The sequence below is a fragment of the Megascapheus bottae genome, chromosome 23 (genome assembly GCF_031878675.1).
Source record: "Megascapheus bottae isolate mThoBot1 chromosome 23, mThoBot2.hap1, whole genome shotgun sequence".
NCBI classification, from domain to species: Eukaryota; Metazoa; Chordata; class Mammalia; order Rodentia; family Geomyidae; genus Megascapheus; species Megascapheus bottae.
In genome coordinates, this window is record NC_143531.1 from 20,204,473 (window position 1) to 20,229,009 (window position 24,537).

Consider the following 24,537-nt stretch of genomic DNA (forward strand, 5'->3'; position numbering starts at 1 on the left):
CATAGGCTCTGCTACAAACCATGTGCAGATTAGTAATGGCACAAGGGGCATTGCGCTCTTGGTCAGGTTAGCCTTAAAGGTATACAATTTGTTTGGTTTCATTTTAAAAGCCAAAGAACAGTAACACAGTTTCTTGGTAAACAAGAAGGATGAAATCCTTTGATTTTATTTCCTTTTCCCCCATGCTTATTCCTATGCCGCATATTCATTCATCACCGTATATCTACTTTTGCTATTCTGTCACACTAGTCCACCCTTTTCTCTAACCACTATTTACTCCAAAGTATGGTCAGAACAAAATGAACAGATTCTAAGTTCCTCTCAACAACCCACCCCAATAAAGTGCCAAACATGGGGATTCTGTGGAAAACTAAATGTCATTAATGCTCTTTTATTCCCCTTCTCGAGACTCAGCCAATTCCATCTACCACATACCAAGATGACAAGATGAAAACTACATCCATGCAGGGTCCTTCCATAAAAATAGCACCATGAGGCAAGGAATGAGTTTAACTGACAGGTATGATTGAACTGAAGATATCTTCTCTGTATTCCAGTTTTATAGGGTCAGATTGTCTGAGGGATAGCTTAAGGGGAGGAATCACAGAAATAGATCAAAAGGGCACATTCCAAAAGGTAGATAACAGGATATCTGGAAGCAGTAAGATAAGTGTATGCAGACACTCTTCCTGTCATTTGACAGGATTACTGCAGAAGGTCAGACACTCATAATCCTGTTTCTTAGCCATGGCATAAACAAACAGCAGTTTTCTATTGACATCATTCCTTCTCCATGTATTCAATAGTTCTTATGGACTCTGGGGATTCCACAACTTATAAATTTGTCTATGAAATCCAGCAATAAGGTTTGACTTATGTGTAACTTACATGTGTACCCTCCCCTCTCCTTTCTTTCCTTCCCCTCCTCTCATGTTCCCATCCTTTTCCTTCCCTCCCCTTCTTTCTTTGGAGACAAGGAGAATTCCAGGCTATCCAGGAATTCACAATCTTCCTGCCTCAACTTCCCACTCTGCTTCTTTCCTTCTCATTCCAATTCCTCCAAGCTTATAAGATTTGCCTTTTCCTTCTTAAAGCCACGCTCAGATTGTATCATCCCAAAGTTCAAACTTCCTGAACAAATCCTGTAGAGCTAACCTAGTGCTAACCCTGTTCTTCAGATCCAAATCCACCTTCTTTCTTCATAGTCCCACAAACCATTATTTCATTTCCTCTCACTCACCCTCGTGTGTGTGTGTGTGTGTGTGTGTGTGTGTGTGTGTGTGTGTGTGTGTGTGACATACGCATGGACAAGCATGCATGTATGTGAGCACACATGCTGAAGGATGATTCTTTCCTGCCCAACTCATACCTCCACTTCTGGTGTTTCTGTTTTTGTTTTGCTGGTTAATTGGAGGTCAGAATCTCAAGGATTCTTCTGCCCATGATCCTCAGGATCTTCATCTCCTGATGTAGCTGGGATGACAGATACAGAGTCACTCACCCTTTGCACTGCATCAGACTCTTCTTTCCACATACTCATGTGTAAGCCTTCGCGAAATGTTCCCCCTTTCACAGAAATGCTGCTTCGCCTATCACAACTCCCAGAACCCCCCTTCTTCCCCTAGGACATCTGTTCCTGCCCTGCTTCCCTTCCCATTCCTATTAGATTTCTTGTGCGGATAGCCCAGTTGCTTCTACGAAAGGTAAGGTATACATTCCAAAAGCACAATAATAAATAATTTTAAGTTAAAACACCAAATTTATTGTGTAATATCGAACTATATGCACACACATAGAAAATAAACATTTCATATAATTGTATACCCTTTTTTCTTAATCTTGTATTTATAAAGACTGAAAAACTACCGATTTAGCAATTGGAGTGAAGTTTTAAAAACCAAAAGGAAAAGCAAAAATCTACTATCCTTCATCAAGACTTGATGCTATATCACTGTTCATAAATACTTCATTTTATATAAATAAGACTTTTCTCTAGTCACTAGGAATTTTAAAATTAGGCTTACACGAGTTCTTTAATCATGGAGAATTTTCTTATCCCATGATGACTGAAGCTGAACATGTCATGTTTGAGATACATATATTTAATTTAAACACAGTGCCCCCAAATCCTACTGTAAACAAACATTTCAAAAGTGATTAAAACTACCATCAAGAATGTCTTTAAGTCTTAACAATTAGAGAAAATGAAAAGAAAGTTTACAATATAAATAAAAATAATGCTTTTAAAAACACATAGCATGCATCCAAGGAAGGAGAAGAAAAGTCAAGTAAGAAAGAACCAGATGAAGTAAGGAAGAAAAGAAATAAAGATGGGTGCATAGGAAACAAGAGACAGGGAGTAGAGAGCACAAGGTAGCAAACATGAAACAATGGAGAAAGGGATGGAAATGTTTTATTTCTACTTTCCTTGGGCAAGACACTCTTTAAAAAAATCAATGCAACCAGCTTAGAAATGGAGATAACTGGTTTCCCACCTTGCTGTAGGGGTGTGGCTGAGCAACAGAAGAGAACTGAGTCCAACAGCAATCCCACACTGCCCTGCATATCTATAAGGAGGTGGGCACAGCCAGGGCAGCTTGCTAGTACCACCAGAACTTTTGTTGTTGTTGTCGTTTTAAACAGGATGTGCTCATTAAAGCTCTAAGAAATGCTCCATAGCTGCACCAAAATAATGGACCAGACTCTACTTGTTTGGAATTGGACCTTTCTGAAGTAGTAGTCTTTTCCTCTTTTGGATCAGAGGGGCTGAAATCAGCCAGGCCATTTCCAAAGCTGCACTGGAAGGAGACGATCTGCATGCACAGGTAAGAAGGGACAGCGCAGGCAAAGTCGTTCTGGTGGAGGAATGGGAAGTTCTGGGGCAGGGAGGTATGATGGAGGAAGGTCAGGTCAAAGTTTAAAAACCTACTGCCATTTTTTCCCCAGCAGACTGCAACACAATCACAGGTGCAAGGGACATTGGGTAGTTGGGTTTAAAATAAGAACAAAAACAAATCAAAACCTCCTCCCTAGACCAGAGTCAATCTGCCACCCCTACCCCTGATTCCTCATAAAGGCTGTGATACTACTTTCAACCCTGGAAACACATCTACCAGCTTCAGGATTCAAGAGTCCCAACCCACTGAGAGAATAAAAAAATAGAGATCACTCTCTGTGATATTGTGAATGGGCCTCCATGCGGATCCCGCGGGAGGTCACGCTGGGGCGCCTCAGGCCAAGCTGAAGCCCTCGTAGTTGTCAAGGGCCTGGGTGAGCCGTGCCCTCAGAATCTCTTTGCTGCTGTACTTAGGGAGGTCGAGAAGGTTGTAGCATGTGTGGGCCACAGGCAAGTACTCGTCCCCGCTGGCTGTGGACTGGATGACGATCTGCAGGCTGGCCATGCCGTAGATGGGGATCCGGTCACTGCCAGTCAGGAACACTGCAGAGCAGGAGAAAAGAAAGGCTTTCTCAGCTGTGCCAGTGGAGCTCGGAGGTCTCCAGGCAACACAGAGAAAGGTATGACACCCGCTGGCTCCCAGGGGGCTCGGGTGAGTGTGAGTAGCTAGTGCAGGGACAGATGCTTGCTCAGAACTGCTCTCAAACGCAAACACGGCCTTGGTCCAATATATGCCATCATACACGACATGAATCTCTACAAAATCAAAGCAGAAAGGATTGCCTGACATAGGAAATGAGGAAGATGTTCCCTTAGAAGATGAGGAGCAAGCCCTCATCTCTGGGCCTCAAAGCCTTCTCTTATAGGTAATAACTTAGGCATGTTTGCCACCTTAGCTACTGAAATTCCCTTTATGAGCCGGGCGCCCATGGTTCACGCCTGCAATCCTCAGGAGGCTGAGATCTGAGGACGGCCACTGAAAGCCAGCCTGGGCAGGAAAGTCTGTGAGACTCTTATGTCCAATTAACCACAAGAAAGTGGCGCCATGATCTAAGTGGTAAAGTGCTAGCCTTGAGCAAATTCACTCAGGGACAGAGTATGGGGCTCTGAGTTCAAGCCCCATAACAGACAAGAAGAAAGAAAGAAAGAAAGAAAGAAAGAAAGAAAGAAAGAAAGAAAGAAAGAAAGAAAGAAAGAAAGAAAGAAAGAAAGAAAGGAAGGAAGGAAGGAAGGAAGGAAGGAAGGAAGGAAGGAAGGAAAAGAAAGAAAAGAAAGAAAGAAAAGAAAGTGTGTGCACGTGCACAAGAGAGAGAGAGAAAGAGAGAGAAATTCCCTTATGGCCTACTTTCCTTTCCCATTCTCTCCTTTCCAAAAGCCAGAAGAGCTTATCCAGACATCTTCTAGGCAGATAAGATGTCTTGTCAGATGTATCGTGACTTGAAACGTTGTTTTAAAGGGAAATACAAGGGAGGATAATTCAAGCAATTTCCTGTTATAAAGAAATGCTTCTGAGAATCACTTTCACGTTTATTTGGAGGGAAGGGGTGAGGTGTCTCTGTGCACCTCATCTTGCCAGGTGCAAATGGGCTTTGTGAGATTCCCAGGCATCTGGTACTACAGATATGGACCACTATTACTGTTAGAGAAATCAAAACATAGTGAAATATTTCTTTCTCTCCCTTTATTTCTGTGTTTTGCAGAAAATATGTAACAAGTTAGCTGGTACCAACAGTAGCATTCAGACATAAAACATAAATTAAAAAAGGTGAATCGCAACTGTGGTTATACATCATCCCACACTGTAAGTTAAGATCAAAAGGTGAACACATAGCAAATGAACATTACTAATACTTACAGAGGAACTTCTTCTTCTTCTCCAGTGGAAATTCATGAAATGTTTCCCAGAACAGTTTCACAGTGGGATGTGTGGCTGAGTAATCACCCTTATAGACGGCCGTCTGCTCAGAAAAGACAAAAGCAAAGCAGGATAAAAAGAATGTTCTGGTGGGCTTTGTACAGCATGTGTATTTGACACTAAGAAATAACTACCTCGGATTACCTCTGAGCCCTGTGCAGCCACAGTTGCACCTACTCCAGCCATTGCTCCTTCACCAGGGCTGGGACTTGAACCTCTGTCCTTGCCCATATACCTAAGCTACACTCCCTCGTCTCCGGTTTTTTCAACCAGGGTTCCCCTGTGGAGCTCACACCAGCGCTGACCACACTACATAGCCCTCACTCTGCATCCTCCTGCCTCCACCTCCCCAGCGGCTGGGTTACAGATGAGCAGGGCGGCCCCCGCATTCAGGACAGCATCTCCCCGGCTCACCTCTTGTAGCTCGTCCCAGTTGTAGTTGCTGTTTCCCACCATCATGGCCCTCAGCTCCGAAGGCTGGAAGAGCTCGAGCACTTTGCCACCACACACCTTTAGGAACCCGCTGGAGAAGGCTGTGTACCATTCATGAATGGAGAGTTGGAAGACATAATTCACATAGGCATCCACAAATTCCTGCCTGCCCAGGAAGATCAGAGAAACAGGGAAGCCATTAGCTCGAGGGCTCGGAAGACCCGAAACCCCTGCACATTCTCATCTCTGGAACCCGAAGACTCTCACGGCACTAGTTGAGATGTCACTGTCTTGTGAACCTAACTTGGCCAAGCAGACAGGCTGTGACATAGGTCTGCTGAGAGCCCTGTCCTGTAGGAAGGAAAGGGGTGGCTGCCATGACTTAGAGGGAAAAAGGGGTGCCACCCTCAAGAGCCAGGGATTAGAACACTTGCCCTTTGAGACAGAGTAGCCAGCGAGGTGGAGCCTCACAGCAGGACGGACGCAGGCACCCACAAGGCTCTGCCCTGTGCCACGCTGGGGCACCTTATTCCTCAGCAGGCAAGGGGAACATGGCAGATCTGCCCTCCGGAAGTGTGGAAGGAGCTCAATGGCTCTGCAGGTGACCCACCCAGTGTGGAGCTGGGGTTATGGGTCAAAGTGCAATTCTCCCCAGCCTCAGTCAAGGTCCTGCTCCCAAGACAGCCCTGTCCCCAAGAGGACACGGATGGCTCTGCTACCTACCTGCAATGCCCCATCACTCCTCCCCACCCTGGGCAGACCCGCACAGCCTCTCCCCATGAAGTGTCATGCCACCACCAAAGAGGGGTGACCACTCCCGTTGTAGAGGAGCCACACAAGGCGAGCCCTGTGCAGACAGCAGACTGCACCACAGTCACCCCACCTGCCTGCATCCCCATTCTCATGAGGCATTCGGGGAATATGGGTCTCTACCTCTGCTACTTGGGATGTTAAAACTGGGAAGACTGAGATTCAAGGCCAGCCCATGCAGAAAACTTTGTGAGACTCTTCCTCCATGGAGAACTGGATGTGGTGGCATGCACCTGCTATCTTAGGTACAGCAGGACGCCCACCACAGGGGAACGGCCAGCTGTGCATCTGGCAGAAAGCAAGACCCTAACTCAAAACTACCCTGCAATACACAAAAGCAGGACTGGAGGTGTGGGTCAGAAGCAAGAGTGGGCCTAGCAACATGAGGCCCAGAGTTCAACACCTAGTACATCTGAAAGACGAATGAAAAAGAACACCAAAATGCACATAACAACAGCTGACTTAGCAAACACTACAGTTTAGCAAGCCAAAACAGCGTTGTTTACTCCTGGTTCTCTAGAGGGAAGGGTCATTGTGGTCCATTCCTGCTTCCTAGAATCATGAGAGTGTCACACCACAAAGCACTAGCCCAGGAAGAAGTCAAAAGTCTAAAATGTTCAGTCTATTTATTTTTTATTAATTTACATTTTTATTAATATACATTCATTATCCATACTAATTGGGCTCATGTGATATTTTCATACAGGCATGATGATGTGCACAGAGAAATCCAACCATTGTCCTTCTCCCCTTCCCTCCTTCCCAATTCCTTCTCTTTCCAGCCTCTGGAAGTCACAATTCCATATTCAGACGCACTTTTTCACAGAGAACACATGGTTCTGGTCTGTCTGTGTCCAGCTCATTTTACCAACATATTATCCTCTGCTACAAATGTCAGGATTTCATTCTTTCCTGGCTAGAAAATACTACTCCATTGTGCTACACAACCCATTTTCTCCTCCATTCACTTGTTAACAGGCCCAGAGGCCCATTTCCTATCTTAGCTGCTGTGAACAGCGCTGCCATTAACCTGGGCGGGAATGTCTCTTTGCTCTGCTGTCTTTTCTTCCTGTGGACACGTACCCAGAATACACATTATATATACTGTTCTCCATAATGGAGGTGCTAATTTACATTCCCACCAACAGTGTATAACAGGGCTCTTTTCTTCACGTCCTCCCCAAATGTGTTATTTTTTTTAGAATAGCCATTCTAACCAGGGTGAGATAGTACCTAATTACGGTTTTCAGTTGCATTTCCCTGATGCTTAATGGCATTGACTGTCTGGATTTGTGGCCATCTGTACCCCTTCTTTTGATAGGTACCTATTCAAGTAATTTGCCCATTTGGATTGTTTGTTAGGTTTTGTGAGTTCCTTGTATATTCTGCCCTTACACAATCCTGTCAGATAAGCACCTGGTGTATATTTTCTGTGATCTGTCTCTTTGCTCTGTTGACTGTTTTATTTGCTGTCCAAGGTTTGAAGTTCGATACAATCCTGTTTGTCAATGTATGCTTTTGTTTCCTGCATTTTGTGGGCTCTGTTCAGAAAATCACTGCCCATAGGAATATCTTGAAGTAATCTCTCCAATGTCTTCTAGTAGTTTCAGTTTCCAGTCTTATATTTCTGTCCTTGATGCAGCCTAAATTCACTTTTATACAGGAGGAGACAGGTCAAGTTTCTCTATGTGGATCCCAGTCTTCCGAGGACCATTTTATTCCTTCACTGGAGGCATTTCCAGCTTTTGTTGATAGCATTCACCTGTAGATGGGTGGGTTTATTTCTGGTGTCTCTGTTCTATTCCATTGGTCTTTGTACACATTTTTTTATGATAAGACCACATTGTCAGTGTAATTCTGCAACATGTCTTGACGTCAGGTTGTATGATACAGTTTTTTCCTTTTCCTTTTTTCTACTCTTTGTTCTCTCTCTTTTTCAAGACAGCTTTGCCTATTCAAGGATCTTTAATTCTTCCATAAGTTATAGAGTTGTTTTCTTTTAAAAAATTGTTGTAAAGATGATGTACAAGATGAGTTATAGTTACATAAGGTAATTAACACGAAGGGATGTTAGATTTTTTTTTAAAGGCTACTCCTGGGGCTTGAACTCTGGCCACTGAAGGAGGCCTATCTCCTGGGCTCCCTACTTCACAGGGCTCTGTTTTTCTTTAACTCTTCCCCGGTTTTCTCTCTCCCACAGACCTATGATGGAATCTTTTAAAAGACAAATCATGATACCCAGAGCTGTAAACTTTCCTAAGCAACCCAATCAAAAATTGCTTTATTTTTTTTATAATTTTTATTGTGATTAATAGAAGGGTTGCATTATATTCACCAGAGAGAAGGTGCATAACTTCACAAACATTGATACCCTTTCTCATGACATGGTCCCCATTTCCATCCCACCCTCCCCCCGCTTATCTTGATTTCCCCCCTTCCCTATCCAATTTCAAATAACCAATTAAGCACATATAAAACATATCAGATAACAAGATGAAAAATTGTAACAATATGAGATAACCAAGGGATGGCAAAAGAGATGAGAGATAACATAGTACATTAAGGACCACAGTCACTCTTGTATGGCTTTTGTTTCCTTATCCTGGAGGTCCTTACATTTAGTGTTGTACGATTTGGCCTAATGTCTCTAGATTTTGTTCTATTGTAAATCTCTGCTAGGAGAGCCCAAGGTTTCTACTGATTATGACAAATGAGGGAAACCATTGAGCCTATGTTCCTTTGAGTCTGGCTTACTTCACTTAATATGATTTTTTCTAAGTCTTTCCATTTCTTTACAAATGGGGAGATGTCGTTTTTTCTGACAGCAGCATAGAATTCCATTGTGTACAAATACCACATCTTGTTGATCCACTCATCAACTGAGGGGCATCTGGGTTGGTTCCATATCTTTGCTATGGTAAACAGTGCTGCAATGAACATCGTTGTGCTAGTGGATTTAGTATGCCCTTGTTTCTGGATGGTTGGGTAAATGCCAAGTAGTGGAATTGCTGGGTCATAGGGGAGCTCTATGTTTAGTCTTTTGAGGAACTGCCATACTGCTTTCCATAGTGGCTGAAGGAGTTTGCACTCCCACCAACAATGTAGTAATGATTCCTCCTGGCCATATCCCCACCAGTATCTGTTGTTATTAGTTTTCCTGATCCTGGCCATTCTAGCTGGAGTGAGGTGGAATCTTAAGAGTTGTTTTGATTTGCATTTCTTTTATGGCCAGAGATGTTGAGCATTTCTTCATGTGTCTATAGGACATTTTTGTTTCTTCTTCAGAGAAGACTCTCTTTAAGTCTTTGGCCCATCTTTTAATGGGATGGTTGTTACTTTCGAGATTAGTTTTGGAGTAATTCAATTTTTTGAGCTGTTGATATATTTTAGATATGAGGCCTTTGTTCGTTGTATGGTTGGTGAAGATCTTCTCCCATTCTGTAGGCTTCCTAATTAATTTACTAGTTATGTCCTTTGCCATACAGAAGCTCTGCATTTTAATGCAGTTCCACTTATCCAGCCTCTGATTTGTTGTGTTTCTTGGTCCTTATTGAGAAAGTTTTGACCTGTGCCAAGGAGGCCTAGTGTATCTCCTATTCCTTCCTGTAAAGTTTTCAGTGTGTCTGCTTTTACCTCGAGGTTTTCGATCTATTTGGAGTTAATTCTAATGCAGGGTGACAAAGAAGGATCCAACTTGAGTTTTCTGCAGGTGCTTAACCAGTTCTGCCAGCACCACTTGTTGAAGAGGCTGTCTTTCTTCCATTCTATTTTTTTGGCTTCCTTGTCAAAGAGTAGGTGGTTTAATATCTGGGTCCTCATGAACTTCTCTTTTCTTTAAAACCTATCATTAGTGATTGGTTAACACGAAAGAAATTGTCTGCAGACAATCAAAACAGCTGAACAGACCTGAAGACCAATGGAATAGAACTGAGGACCCAAATATTAAACCAAAAATTGCTTTCTGAAGTGGAAACCCGATCCACAACCAGTCATGGGTATACTCGGAGATCAGAGGAGATGAAGGGGATGGAGGGGAGGGTGGATGGATGATGGAGGGGTGGGTGGGTGGGGGGATATGAGTAGGTGGATGGAGGGATTGATGGGAGGGAGGGAGTTTGGCTGGGTGGGTGGATGGATGGATGGACACCCAGATGTCCTATCCAAAGGAGTAAGGCCCCCAAAGGGGTAGAAGGGAGCCGGTTTTCCCAGGCAGACCGGGAATTAAGCCAACATCAACGCAGCCACCAGCAGTGCTGGACAGAGATAGACTATGACTACCAGGTGAATGGGGGCCCCCCTGGCAAGCAGGCTGGGGACACCGGTGATGATCAAGCGCCAGGCCCTGCGGGTGGGCGGGAGGAGGAGTTGGTGGCGGGGAGATGAGCCGGGAGGGGGTCAGAGGCGTGGGAGGCGGCATGAAAAGGACCGGAAGACTGGCGCAGTCCCAGAGCACAGCCGTCAGCTAGTCGGGAGCTGGTGCAGAGTGCGGGCGGACCGCGCGGCCAGTGCAGGTGACCATGGCTGACTGGGAGAATCAGGGCCCCGCGGAGCAGAGCCAGCTGGCGGCAGCGGAGATGGCCATGGTGGCATCCACCCAGGAGATGCCGGCAGAGGGCGGTGCGCAGGGCTGCGCGGGTGCCGGGGACCCGGGTGCCGCGCGGGAGGCCGAGGAGCCGCGGAGTCCCGCGGCCGAGCCCCACAATGAATTCGTGCAGAGCCTGCCCAGCGTGGTCCGGTGCCGCGTCCTGGCGCTCCAGAGGCTCCAAAGGCACTGCGACAAGATCGAGGCCTGCTTCGACGAGGAATTCCGGGCACTGGAGGTGAAATACACCCAGATCTTCAAACCCCTCCTCGCCAAGATTCGGGAGCTCAAGGGCGAGGTGGAGGGCTGCGCCTGGAACCCGGAGGCCGAAGTGGGGAACGGCGCGGCGGCGAGGCAAGTAACCCACCCCGGCACCCACCCCAACACCCAGGCGCCCGACGACGATGACGACGACGATGATGATGATGGCCATGACAAGTAAGCAAGCGAGGGCGAGCCGGACCTGACCGGCGACGCCTGCCACCCCACCCCCATCCCCCATTTTCTTTAAAGGCTCAGGGATCTGACCGCATTTAAAAAAAAAAAATCCCGAATGAATCTATTCTGGCGTTTCCTAAATTCCCGAATCAAACTGGAAGCAACTAGATTCTGGCTAGCCTATTCTACGTTTGAACACAACCAGAGATTTAGCAAGGACGACAAAAAGTGGAATCCATCCATCCACCCACCCACCTGTCCATCCATCCATCCATCTATCCATCCACCCATCTGTCCATCCATCCACCCATCCTCCCAGCTACCCCTCCAACATCCAAGCAAAGGCTGACACACTTCCAGTTGCTTGATTCCTTAATTTCTGTAGTTCTTACATTTCCCCACGCAGAGACCCCGAGAAAGATGTCATCTTTTAAGACTTTGCTGCTACCCAGACTTGACCCTCCAGAACAAGGTGAAGGAGCAGCCTGAGATGGATACCGTGAGCCATGAACAACGCCAGAAAAACTGCCACTTCAACCTGGTTCTGAATATATGAAGTTCAAGAAACATGGCCCACAGAGAAGGTGTACAACCTTTAGAACATGTCATCTCCTGGTCATCTCTAACAGCTTCACATTTGTGTTACTTATGTCTTTTAAAAAGTGAAAGAATAATCCCCCTAGAAGTATTTTAAAAATAATCCCCCTACAAGTGTTTTAAGTATTGAAATCACTTTACCTCATGTAAAAATATGCTTTTACTCGAACAGTATTGCATGTGTTTCCAGTGTTGTGTGCTTTGATCCCTGTGAAGTGTTTCTGTCATGTGGCTTTTAGGGGTGTAGCTGTGAAACCTACTGCCAAAACTCCTCACCAAAGCTAATGTATGGGGGGAAAATTCTATACTCACAGAACCAACCCAAGTGTATGCCCCATCCCCCGCTCAGAAGTAGAAAGGGTTTCCATTTGCTTGTATTCGCTGTGCCTTCGTTATTTTGCTATGTAAATGTGACCTTAAATATAAAATGGTGCGTAATTAATTTTACTGCTTGAGGCTAGAATGGCATTCAGGAAGAACACATTTATCACTGTGGTGTTAATAAAATAGTATTTTCAAAATAAATAAATAAACAGCATTCTGACTGCTTGGAGCTTCCTCTTCATTAACTGGGGCCAGTCTTCCTCCCTTCCTTGCAATTAAGAACTGATTCTATGCCATACACATAAAACCAGTAAACAGTGTTATCTATTGTGTGCTGATTAGCTTTAAGCTTTACAATTAATATTAGTACAGAAGTGATAAATACTTTGGAAATTCAATCCTTTCTTTCCCTGGGAAAAGGCAGGAAAGGGCAAAAAAAAATGACCCATATTCCTGTATTTTATTACCCAAGAAGAATGTGCCTTTTAATTCAATACTGTAAGAAATTGAATAAGCCATCTTGTTTTGGATTCCTCAATATAAAATCAGGTTTCAATTTCCTCCCCCCAAAGACTTTAATATATTATGAATATACCAAAAATTATTTTTAAATAGCAGATCCCAATCTCTTCTACTTCCCCGAAGAGTTAAAATGACACAGAAGCTGCTTTTAAAGTCAAAATGGAGGGTAGCACTGACCTGTTGCTAATGACAACAGCCTTACGGGCACAATCAACCCTAAGGTGGTGGTAATATTTACCAGAGTCAGGCCAATAGGAAGAAGGGCAAAATATATCACTATATAATTTATGGTTATTATAATCATGATTATTTTAGTGAAAGTAAAAAAGGATGCAATTTAATATTCATTTATCTTTAGAAACGAGAGACTGTCATTCAGCATTTTTCTAGGTCCAACAAGGACAAAAATGATTCAGCACAAATTAAAGGTATAGTTATTGTGAAATTTAGTTTTCAGGTAGGTGATGAATTCCTACTGAAGTCTGTCTCTGCATGTGTGTGTTGAACAATCCACAAAAATAAATGTATATAACCTACAAGAATAAACAAAACTAGGATTTCACAAATAGACTTTTGAAAATGGTAATTTTTCCCAAACATTTTTTATTTTATCACAATTCAAACTAAAATCTAAGTTACATCTGAAATTTAATACAATTACCCTAATATTTATGCATAAGACTAGTTAAAAAATTTTAGTACTTTAGAAACCATTTAGATGTTTAAAGATTCAAAAAAGTTTTCATTAAAGAAAATACATTAGGTATTTATCAACTACTAGACACAGGCTGAAACTGGCATCAGACTGAAGGAGATAACAGATGACAACATAAAAACAAATGCAAACAAACATTAGGAATATCCACAATAAATATGGATGACAAAAGGCTAATAATATAATCATGTAAGTTTGAACTATTTATGTGAAGATTATCTAGTCCTTTTAGAGAAATTCTGGGAGGACATCAACAGGTTTTTTATTCAAAGAAGGTATAGCAGCACTCGGGATCTCAAGACAGCTCCCGGCTGTGTGATCTGGCCAGCAGCCATTCCTTATGATTAGCTGTTAGCTAAAGGGCTTTTCTAGTTCCTGGCTGCACCATTACCTCAAGGTTTCCGGAGGTTTACAAAGCCCTTCCTGATGCCAAGTGACTGCCATCGTTCTCTAGCTAGGCTCATTTTAACCCTGCATTTCCTAGCTTGTTTATTTGACAGCCATGAGGCCTGGGTGTGTTAAACATCTAATAGGATGCCTTTCCTTCAAGGTGAGTCCAAGATTGTAGCTATGTAAACCGTATGTCATTCCTCACAGGCCAAACGTAGCCAACAAAGTGCAAAGTCAGTATCAGAGAGAAAGGCAGCCACACAGCCACACAGCCAGCTCTCTTAGGGTCTATGCATAAAATTGTAGTCTTTGAGGCTCACGTGGACAGCTAACAATGCAGTATTTCTGCCTGTAAGTTTATAATCCATTCACATTCACAGGCACACCTGCATTACAAACTCATCCACAACAGAAAGATCATTCGTTTTAAAGGAAACAATTCAGTGGCAGGTCATACATTACGTTCACTATGTTATGCAGCTACCACTTTTGATTCTTATGTATATATAATTAAACACACCATTAAAATGGATCAGTGCAGTATAGTGTTCATAGTACCCTATGTGTGAAAGAAGATTTTAATGAAATTGTTAGCATCAGTCTAAGGATGAGGGAATGGGTGTTATGTTTTGAGGATTATGCCTAAAGTGGCAAAATTCACTAGCAAAATCAATTTAGCAAAAATGTCTATCAACCAATTCATATGCCATACATTTTCATTTAAATTAATCCTTCAGATCTTATCATTAAAAGGCAATTTTATAGGCAAAAATAACTACACACACACACACACACACACACACACAATGTAATAGCCATTAAAACACAGGTAGGGGAGGGAAAGGAGAAAAAGAATACACACACAAGTCAATACAGCTCTTATGAAAAGCTGAGTTTTGTAACCTTATCTGCAGTACTGTATTAGTACTCTCTTCCCATGGTTGAAAACTCAGACATTCTAATTCATACACACATAGAACGTTTTTAACTTTAACTTAAAAAATTATATTGTCTCCCAAGGGGTATCAATGTGTGAGAAGTAATGCATGTACTATCTGGTAAGTGTAACTGTAACCCCTCTATATGTTACCACTAAATAAAAATAAAAAAATATAACAATTATATTGTCTTCCTAAAAGGAAAACTAACAGCATCTCTAGTCATTCTTTTCTCCTGAATTAAGGAGAGCAAGCACTCCCCAGCCCATCTCAGCTCTCAGTGGCCAGATGCGTAGGCCACAGAGCAGACACTCTGACTCAATCTGTCTGGTTTTGAACCCTGGACTTATAGCTGTGTGAACCTGACTGTGTGACTTAACCTCTCCGGGCCTGGGCTCCTCTCTCAAGTAGAATGGTGCCTGATACATGGTGTGCCCTTGGGAAGTGTCACAGACATCTTCATCGGCTGTTCCTATCACATGTCTGCAAGTGCCCCCCTCATAGACTATCACGGGAGAGCCCACTTAGTTTATGCAGTGGATCTTAAGGAGCTACAAGTGTGCTATATCATACATGAGTTATATAACCATCCCCAGGTTCGTTCTTTCTGTGCCATCTATGTGCTCTAAGGACAAAACAAACAAAAAAGGAATTTCATCAAACGGAGGTAAATTTAGGGGAATCTGCAATCATTCACAGTTAGTCATTAGCAGTACCAACTTCATGTTAAAGAGCATGAGAAACACTAAGTATATGTGGCCCTGAAATACAGTATTATGCAGAGATGACCAATACAGCAAGGTAAGGTCTGACTGCGCTGTGAACAATGTCGGTCAGCCCACAGGGGATCACACCCGAAGCCTTTACGTCAGCGTGGTTCCCACCCAAACAGGCAGAGCAATCGTAACACCAAGTGGAATGGAGTAAGTTGCAGACGAAGAATTGGTACCCTGACATTTTTCTTCCACGGCAACTATGACATCAGATACCTGACTATTTTAGCCCTAAAAATAGCATCATTGCCAACCGTCCTTGGCCAATGATAAGAATCCAAAGAATATTATTCTTCTAGTTCTTTCATTTCATTTTCTTGATCATCAAGGGCCTCAGATGATACAAATATGGCATATATAACAGGCCATATAATAATTAATATTTTACAATGGTATACAACCTTTCCTTCCAGGCTCTCAAGGTTATTTTATGAAGATTTCTATTTTATGCAATATCAAAATGAAATTTTATGTGAAGACTCTCAGATTTCTGTCACCAGGGATAACAGGGACATCAAGTAGTAGGGCAGGGACCACATTAGGGTTGTGGAAACTGTGCAAGAATGCTGCACCCCCCAAATTCATATAATCAACGTCTACTTCCCAATAGCTAGGACTCAGTGGGGCCTTTGGGATATCACTCACACAAGATGAGGTCATGCGTAAGGTGCCCCCAGGAATGTGGCCTGTGCCCTACGGGAGTCATGTGAGCTGTATTCTTCTCAGTACGCCCCAACACTGAGAATGTGAGACGTCAACAGTCCACAACCCCGGAGTGGGCCTAGTATGTGACCCAGGTTGACGCCTGACCTTGTATTCCCCGCCTCCAGGTCACTTACCTGTGGCGAGTGAGGATGAGTTGACTAGGTGATCACTGAAGGCTGGGGCTGGCCACTAGCTTCAAACATGGGGAGAATGGGGCACAGAGTTGAGGTCCTGAGTACTAAGCCTGTGGGATCTGAACTGAACTGGTGTCCCCCACTGAAGGGATTACTTGTTTACTGATAGGGAGAAATACCCACACCTTTTAGGGTCCACAAAAGTGATCTGCGTTGTAAGAGTGGTAGGCAAAACAGTTGGTTTTTCATTCTATACTCTTTTAGGTGTATATACTTTCTCCTAAAGAACCCAAATGGGAACATTCGTATCTTGGATATTCTAGCAGTACTGATGTCAGAGGCAAATGACTAAAAACTCAACATGAGAACAGAGAACCTACCTGCCTTCCAGACAACAGCATGGGCCAGTGACCACAGATTCCTGAAGCCATGCCAACAAAGGATACAAAATAGCGGAGGCCAAAATGAAGGTGAAGAAGACAGTGTGCCTGGAACCCACTTCTACTGAGTGACTCCCTAGCTTAGGGACCAACAGTGGTCCTTTATGTAACCTGCTGAATGGAGCCTAACTTCCCTCTTGAACTTTCAAAGTCTTCTACAACTTAACTTCCCCAACTAAGCTAAACCACTTGTCCAAATGAAGTTTCCCCCAGCCACACTCTTGTCCAACATAGCTGAACCAATACCCATCCCTGCCCATCATTCCTCACAGCACCTGTGCCTTTCCCACCTCTTTTCTCTGCTTTCTGGCATTCAAATCCTGGTAGGCTGCCAAAGACAGCTCTATCCCAGATCCATCCTCCCCTGGCATCTGCCCAACTTGATTTCTCTGAACGCCTTCAGATTTCAACCACTCTGCTTAGTGTTCGCATTCCATTTTGGGTTACAGAGAACAGTTTATCACCCTAAACAAACTGGGGTGTATCTCAGTATTCCCACACAGTTTTTTGACTCATCTGAATTGGTGATTCAAAGAAATGTCTGCTGAATAAGTAGAAAGAGGGAGACAGCAATGGAAGAGAAGCAGAGACAAAGAAAAAACACAACTTAGAGACAAATAGGGAAAGAAACTGACAGAGATGGAAAGTAATCTAGAAGAAATAATTGGATGAAAGTACGAAAAGAAAGTCGGGTGCAGTGGCTCATACCTGTAATCCTAGCTACTAAACAATGAGATTTGAGGATTACGATTTGAAGCCAGCCTGGGCAGGAAAGTATGAGACTCCTATCTCTAATAAACTACCAAAAAGCTTGAAATAAAGCGGTGGCTCAAATAGTAGAGCTCCCTGCCTGAATAAGAAAAGCTAAAGGATAGTGCTAGTGCCCTGGCCCTGAGTTCCAGTCTCAGGACCAGAAAATACACACACACACACACACACACACACACACACACACACACACACACACGCACGAGTCTCTATCAAAACCCAAAGGGTAGATTTCCGTGACAGTTTCCACGTGTCTGAATCGATGGAAGATCTTCCTAGCTGGCCTCAAGAGACCAAGGATGCTCCCTTTCCCCACACCTCACCTGCCTGTCCCCTTCACTACATCCTTTATAATAACCAAGTATTTCTCTTAGTTCTAGGACTCACTCAAACAAATTTACCAACCCAAAAGAGTGGGTGATGCAAGCCAGGGAGTGAGACGCTCAGGTATAAGACCCTGGGGCTTGATTGAGATTGGCATCTGAAGTGGAAGGAGGGAGGGGCGTGCTCAACCTGTGGGTTCTCATACTGTCACTGGGCGGAGAGTTGTTATGGTTTGATTTATAAAGTGTCTTCCCAAAAGGTTCATGCATGGAAGGCTTGGTCCGCAGCTGGGGATTGGTGTTATTGAGAGGTACTAATTTCATCAGTGGGAAACCTGTAGGGGAGTTCACAGTCTGGGGGCTAGTAGGAGGGGGGTGGTCGCTGTGGCCATGCCTCTAAAGGCGACATCTTGTTGCAGGAGCCTCTTCCCTCTCCATATGTATATATCTGTCTGTCTCCTTCTCTCTTCCCTCTTTCTCTCGTTGTTTCTATCTCTCTCTGGCACCCCCTCCTTGCTGGTTGCCATGAGGTGAGCAGCTTTCCTGCTCTTCCAGCATGACAATTTAAACATTCATTTGATCTATACATATATGTGTGCCAGGCACTTTGATACATACTAGAAACCCATTGCTGGGAGCCCACTTATTCCAAATTACTTTCCTATAAACTACTTCATGGTCTTTCCACAGCTTTCTCTTGGGTAGCCAGGACAATTGTTAACAATCCTCATTATACAGATGAGAAAAATATAAAGCAAACAAAAAAATTTTTAAAAGTTAACATGATTTCCTAGCGCCAAAGCCACTAAAATGGAGATCTACAGCTAAGTAGTTATTCCCTAATCCAGGGCTTGTGCTTGGTCTACTACTAAAAATTAAATTTGGGCCCTTCTTAGCCTTGCCTCCTCTGCAGAGGGTTCTAAAGGTAGTTGAATTTGGGTTTGAAAAGTTCAAGTGCAGGGGAGAACAGCAAACACGTGTGTGGCGGCGTGGTCAGCACTAACCTGTTACCCTTACACACGGCCACCCCGTCGCCCCCAGGAATCAGCTTCTTCTGTTCAACTACTCCATAGCTTTCTCGGCAGATCTACGGTGGAGGCAGAGAAAGACACGCTTGAGTTTTGTTCACCACTTACCTTTCTCACAAATTCAAATGACTACTTTAGAAACAGTGGCACTTCATTAGTATCATCAAATAATATGGAGGATAAGAACAGAATCTGAGTCATGGAGTCATGGAGTTTACCAGAAAATGCAATTAAGAGAAAAATGACCTGGACTCTAGAAAAGTAAGTACTTTGGAGAAAAGAGGATTAATGTTTTACGTCATTTTACAAGTGGACAGACTAATCATTGATTTATTTATCCAATGTATTTTCTGAACTCCTGTGATATTCATGATACTATGAATAAAGTACTTTGAGTCCCAAAAACCAGACATTTTATTGTCATTTGGTTTGGAGAACTCATGTTAATTGTGTCTTTTAGGCCTGATAAGATAGACAGTCATAATTCTAAGTATGGAAATTCTCACCGTAAAGTTGAGACAGAAAGTCTCCTCGATGTCTTCACCGGGGTAGTCTAAAAGCTCTTGAAGGCTCCTGATCATAGAATGACAGAAAAGAAAAGAGGCAAATCAGATACCGCAATAGTGTTTTGACTGCTTGTTATTATATCCACAGTTAGTATGGAAACTAGAAGAGATTACTGAACTTATAAAATCAGACTGAAAGAAAGCCACGTACCTAGACCTATACTTAGACCTTTTCCCACTTGACATAGACGACCACATTCATGGTCACAATCAGACAGATTCATATCAGACACACTGGTGTTTGTGAAGCCTGGTATTGCTTGGGAGAGTATATATGAAGATATGGTCCTGCAGTGGCTCTACAGACCATTTTTACTTATAGTCATGAGTTAAACAAGGGTCCTCTCAGAAAAAGAGAGAGCCACAAAGCCACCATATCCTCTTATGAATCTTAATGGTGGGTTTGGATCTACTTCCAGAAGACATAATTCACAATGCCATAAACATGAAAGCTGACATCCCCAAAGACCAAAATCTCTGTCTAAACTCCCTGAAGTCGCAAAAATAATTCTAGAAAGGAGACTATTGAGAAGACTAGCTCAGTAGTAGAAGCACTTGTCTAGTATGCATAAAAATCCACTCAATTTCTAGCCCTAGAGAAAAAAAGGCTCCAAAGGTAGAGTTATTAACACTTCTGAAAGAAGATTTAAGCAATATAAGAACATGCCAGGTGCTGATGGCTCATAACTATAATCCTAGCTACTCTGTGGGTCAGTAGTGTGGCTAGTGGTAATGTACTTGCCTAGCATGCATGAGGCCCTGGGTTCAATTCCTTGGTCCCACATATGCAGAAAAAGCTGGAAGTAGTACTGTTGTTCAAGTGGTAAAGCACTAGTCTTGACAAAGCTCAAGGATAGTGCCCAGGCCCTGAGTTCAAACCCCAGGACCGGCAAAAAACAAAACAAAACAAAACTAGCTACTCCATAGGCTGAGATCTGAGGGTGGCAGTTCAAAGCTAGTCCAGGCAGAGAAGTCCCCATGAGACTTTTTTTTTTGGTCAGTCATGGGGCTTGAACTCTGAGCCTGGGCGCTGTCCCTGAGCTCTTCAGCTCAAGGTTATCACTCTATCCCTGGGATTGGGCATGGTCCCCAAGCTTTTCAGCTATTGCCCTAACCCTTTAGCCACAGCACCACTTCCAGTTTTCTAGTGGTTAATTGGAGATAAAGAGTCTCATGGTCTTTAGTGCCTGGGCTAGCTTTGAACCATGATCCTCAGATCTCAGCTTCCTGACCAGCTAGGATTATAGGATTATAGGATTATATCCACCATGCCCAGCTCCCATGTGACTCTTCTCCAATTAACCACTCAAAAACTAAAGTGGCTCTGTGGCTCAAATTGTGCTCGCCTTGAGCAAAGGAGCTCAGGGTAGCACCCAGTCTCTGAGTCCAAGCCCCATTACCCAAAAAAGAAAAAGACACAATATTTCAATTAGCCATTGATGCAACAAAATAGGCAAATACAACCCATTTTGCATATATAAAGAGTTGCACAGAGATAAGAGTTATAAGGCAGCCAACTGATGGTTATGAAGATACAGGCCAAGCAGTGAAATTCATGAACAAATTCCACTATGTATGGTGATATGAGAACCCAGCTTTATAACTGTGGCATCCACATTATAGTGGGGGCAACTTAAGCCTTCTGAGGTGATGAGTCAAAACCCTCAAGGGATCCCCACCACATATGTAGCTACTCAAAGAGCTGAGATCTTGAGAAATTTGGTCATCTTTTCACTAAGCAAGTATCAATCACACATGCACAATGCCTAAACACAAAGTCAGTATAAAGATAATGCATTTTCCTGAAGTTGAATTGGCACATGCACAGTAACAGCACAAAACAAAAGAAGGCTCTCTAAAAGTCTTTACACAGTCCATACCTCCAGTACTGGGAAGTATGCAAAGGTGAAACTCATAGTTAACAAAGGCAAGTTTTAAAAATCACATCAACAATTTCAACTAGCAGAGGCTGGTATATGTTCTGCACTCCTGGTGCTGGAAAGGTTGCAGGTCTGCTGGCAAAGCAGAAGAACGCACCATTCCAGCTCTCAGAGGCCTCAATGTATCCTCAGTATTTGTCTTTCCATGCCACTCTATCACGGGCAGCTTCCTGGAATGCCTCCCACACCAGGGCAGGCCTTCCTACTGACCTTCCCGACCTTCCCCAGACTCCTGCTCCAACCTCCCGGAAGCACACAAACACCGGGTTTCTAGGTATCCACTGTGCCTCACATAATGAAATTGTCCTCCATATAATAAAAATGCACTAGTCCCATGTCCAGCATTCCTGCTTTCTTCTTCTATAAATCTTCTTTCCTCTCTGCCATGGGGACTGCAGGTCTCAGGTACTGGCTTTCAGAATTTCAGTCTTTGGGATTTTAATCTCTAAAGAGTTGAAATTGGGAAAGTCTGCTGCTCCTCAAAGGCTAATGTAGAATTATTCTACGAACCAGCAGTTCCACTCTAGATGTATAGACCAACAGAAACGAGAACTCACATCCTCACAAAGTGTGTCCACGCCAGCACTCTTCATAATTAGATAAGCCCACAGACTTATGCATGGATAAGCAAGCCATACGTGGCAGGGGCACACACATAGGTACTGTTTATCAAGGAGGGAAATGAGCTGCTGATACATGGATGAACCCTAACACTAAGTACAACCTTTACACTATGTAAAAGAAGTCAAGCACTTGGGGCCATATATTGCATGATTCTGCTTATCTGAAATATCTAGAATAGGCAAGCTGACAGGGGAAGAAAGTAGACTACTGCTTACCGGTGCTGGCAGATGTAGAGATGGGATAAGCAAGAGTATAAAGGGTTTCGCAGAGGAATATGAGACTATTGCAGAAGTAACGGTCATCATACTCTGCAAATACATTTAAAAGACCATGGATGGTACACTTCAAGTGGGTCCACTCTGTAGTGTGTGAATTTCATGTCAATAAACTTTCTCAGTCTCCTTTTTCAGTAATCCCTTGTTATCTCTAGACCATTAAAAATAGTTAAGAGTTTCCATTTTTGTTGTTGGTTGTTGTTCAGGATAAGAAAAGCAGAGATGACTTTGTGTTCCTGGACAGCTGGGACCCCCAATCCCTCTCTGTGGTATGCCCTGTCCTTCTAAGCATCTGCCAGCAAGCATCTGTACCGTCTACATGGGCTCAGCAACCTCACACTTGGACACGTGGTATACTTTCAATCTACCCTCCATCTCTGTGCCAGCGCCCGTCAGAACTGCCCTGCAGCTTTCCGCGTCATACCTTCCCTCGGTAGGTGACAGCTCCTTTAAGTCTTCCAAGCCAGGTTTGACATTCAGCAGCTTCTTGTACAGAGCCAAGGGGAAGTGGAGGTCCACCACGGTGGAGTTGTAGATGGCCAGGCCACAGGTTATGCCAATCAAGTGAAACCAGTTATGCTCCACAAAGCACTGTTAAGAACACATACAAATGCATTAGAAAGAAACACAGCGAACACAGCCCTCAAAACTTCTTAATGCAAAAGGATAAAGGCTACATATGTATGTATCTTTCTAGTCAGGGAAAACACCCTTGACCAAAGCTCCACTACCCTCAAAAGATGCAATATGGACAAGCACCCCAAAACTGCATCCATTTACGTACAGCAGAGCTGTGGCCCTCCTTTCTGCAGGTCATAAACACAGTATCCTGTGCTCTTCCTGTGGTAACCAGTAACAACAGGTACACCTGAGATGCAGCTAGCAAAGCTGAGCAAAGGACTAGGATTTAATTTAACTTGCCATATGAAGCTAATGAATACCTTTTGAACAGGGTAGATCTGGGGGGGAAGATGGCAGGAAAAAAAAAGGTAAATTACGGGCTGCATGAAATTAGAATGCTTTTTAAAACTCAGCTCTCCTCCTGAACTTTCAAAAATAAAGTGTGAGAGTCTGTAAGTACATGTCCTAAATGGGTTATCATCATAGTCACACAAGATGTATTTGCCTTCCTTAGCATACGTCATATACCAAGTCTTTAGCACACTGTTCTTGTGGGTACTCAGAGGGAGACACTGCCCAGGAGAAATGGACCTGGGGCTCATGGCGGATGTGCACAGGTCAAAAGTGAAGGCACAATACACTCCTGACACATTTTCATGCCTCCCTTGGAAGTTCAGAAATCAGGGAATTGGTGTAACAACAAATAAGAGGCTTAATGCAATGTATGTTGAATTGTGACATTGTTCACTTACTGTATCTGAAAACCACAAGAGATTGGAGTCCTGATAATAAGTGAACATCCCGTAGATGGGATTCAAAAGTTCTTTCAACAGCAGAAGAAAGAACTCCTTGGTAACGCCACCAGCATCCACTGCTTCCTCCCCGTCAAAGATTACCTTCAAATCATGAACACATAATTAATACTTCAGGCAAAATCAATGGCAGGTTTTAACTCTCTGCACAAGATTTTTTTTTTAGAATCCAGGAAGAAAAAGAATAAAGACAAAAGACAGATGTGATTTTAAAAAATTCAGGGTCTATTTGTTGGTGATTATTGCTGGCATTCATGTGAAACAGGGCCCGGTGTGCACTACTGAAAACAGGTGCTCCGAGCTGCGGTAGTCACAGGTCTACCCTTAGTCCACAAAGGGTATTCAAAGTAAGAGACACACGCCTGCAATTCCAGCACTCTGGAGGCTGGGACAGGAGGATTTTAAGTTTAAGAGCAGCCTGGACTACACAAAGTAAGACTCTCTTTTAAAAAATGGGGAAAAAGTATACATGAAATAAAAGTGTAAAATATAAAATGAGAGGTAAATGTTCTGGCACATACAGAAAAGATTCACTTGAGTAAAGCAATACTTTCTGGAAGAAAGCATTCCCAATGAGTGTTCTTGAAGTCTTAGAAGCCATGAAGGGCAGAGGACTGAGAAGCAGACAGGGCCTGGGCTCACTGAGGGGCTGAACAAGCCTTCTGGACCCATCACCAGCACAGATAATACAAATTACAGCAAACCAACAATGATGATGAGTTTACCACATGCTAGCACTTACAAAACTGTCAGACTGATCTTCCAAACAGCCTTATGCACAGGAATTACTATTATTTCCATTTTTATAGACAATGGCTCAGGCCAGGAGCTGAAGACAAAACTGGAGAAAGCTTACATTTGTAGCTGCCTAGAGCACAAGAGGAAGGGTGGGGACAGACACTAGGACTCTAGTTAGACAGATGGCAGCAGAAGACAACACACACACACTACAAAACAAGAACCCCATCT

The 24,537-nt window shown here is 43.4% G+C and overlaps 2 protein-coding genes across 6 annotated transcripts in view; one reads left to right on the forward strand and one right to left on the reverse strand.

Annotated features, from left to right (window-relative positions):
• Positions 1 to 1,739: 1,739 nt before the first annotated feature.
• Herc3 (HECT and RLD domain containing E3 ubiquitin protein ligase 3) overlaps positions 1,740 to 24,537 on the reverse strand; it is a 65,284-nt gene continuing 42,486 nt past the window's right edge. For all 5 annotated transcript variants that reach the window (XM_090356817.1, XM_090356816.1, XM_090356815.1 and 2 more), the window contains 7 exons: positions 23,509 to 23,652; positions 22,560 to 22,726; positions 19,237 to 19,303; positions 18,707 to 18,789; positions 5,226 to 5,409; positions 4,752 to 4,854; positions 1,740 to 3,439 (listed from right to left, as the gene is read on the reverse strand). In XM_090356817.1, the coding sequence (XP_090212943.1) occupies positions 3,231 to 3,439; positions 4,752 to 4,854; positions 5,226 to 5,409; positions 18,707 to 18,789; positions 19,237 to 19,303; positions 22,560 to 22,726; positions 23,509 to 23,652 (957 nt within the window). In that variant the 3' untranslated portion in view covers positions 1,740 to 3,230. The remainder of the gene's footprint in view (positions 3,440 to 4,751; positions 4,855 to 5,225; positions 5,410 to 18,706; positions 18,790 to 19,236; positions 19,304 to 22,559; positions 22,727 to 23,508; positions 23,653 to 24,537) is intronic.
• Nap1l5 (nucleosome assembly protein 1 like 5) lies at positions 10,473 to 11,100 on the forward strand. Its single transcript, XM_090356579.1, has one exon. It carries the CDS (start codon positions 10,571 to 10,573, stop codon positions 11,075 to 11,077), a length of 507 nt encoding a protein of 168 aa, XP_090212705.1. The 5' UTR covers positions 10,473 to 10,570; the 3' UTR covers positions 11,078 to 11,100.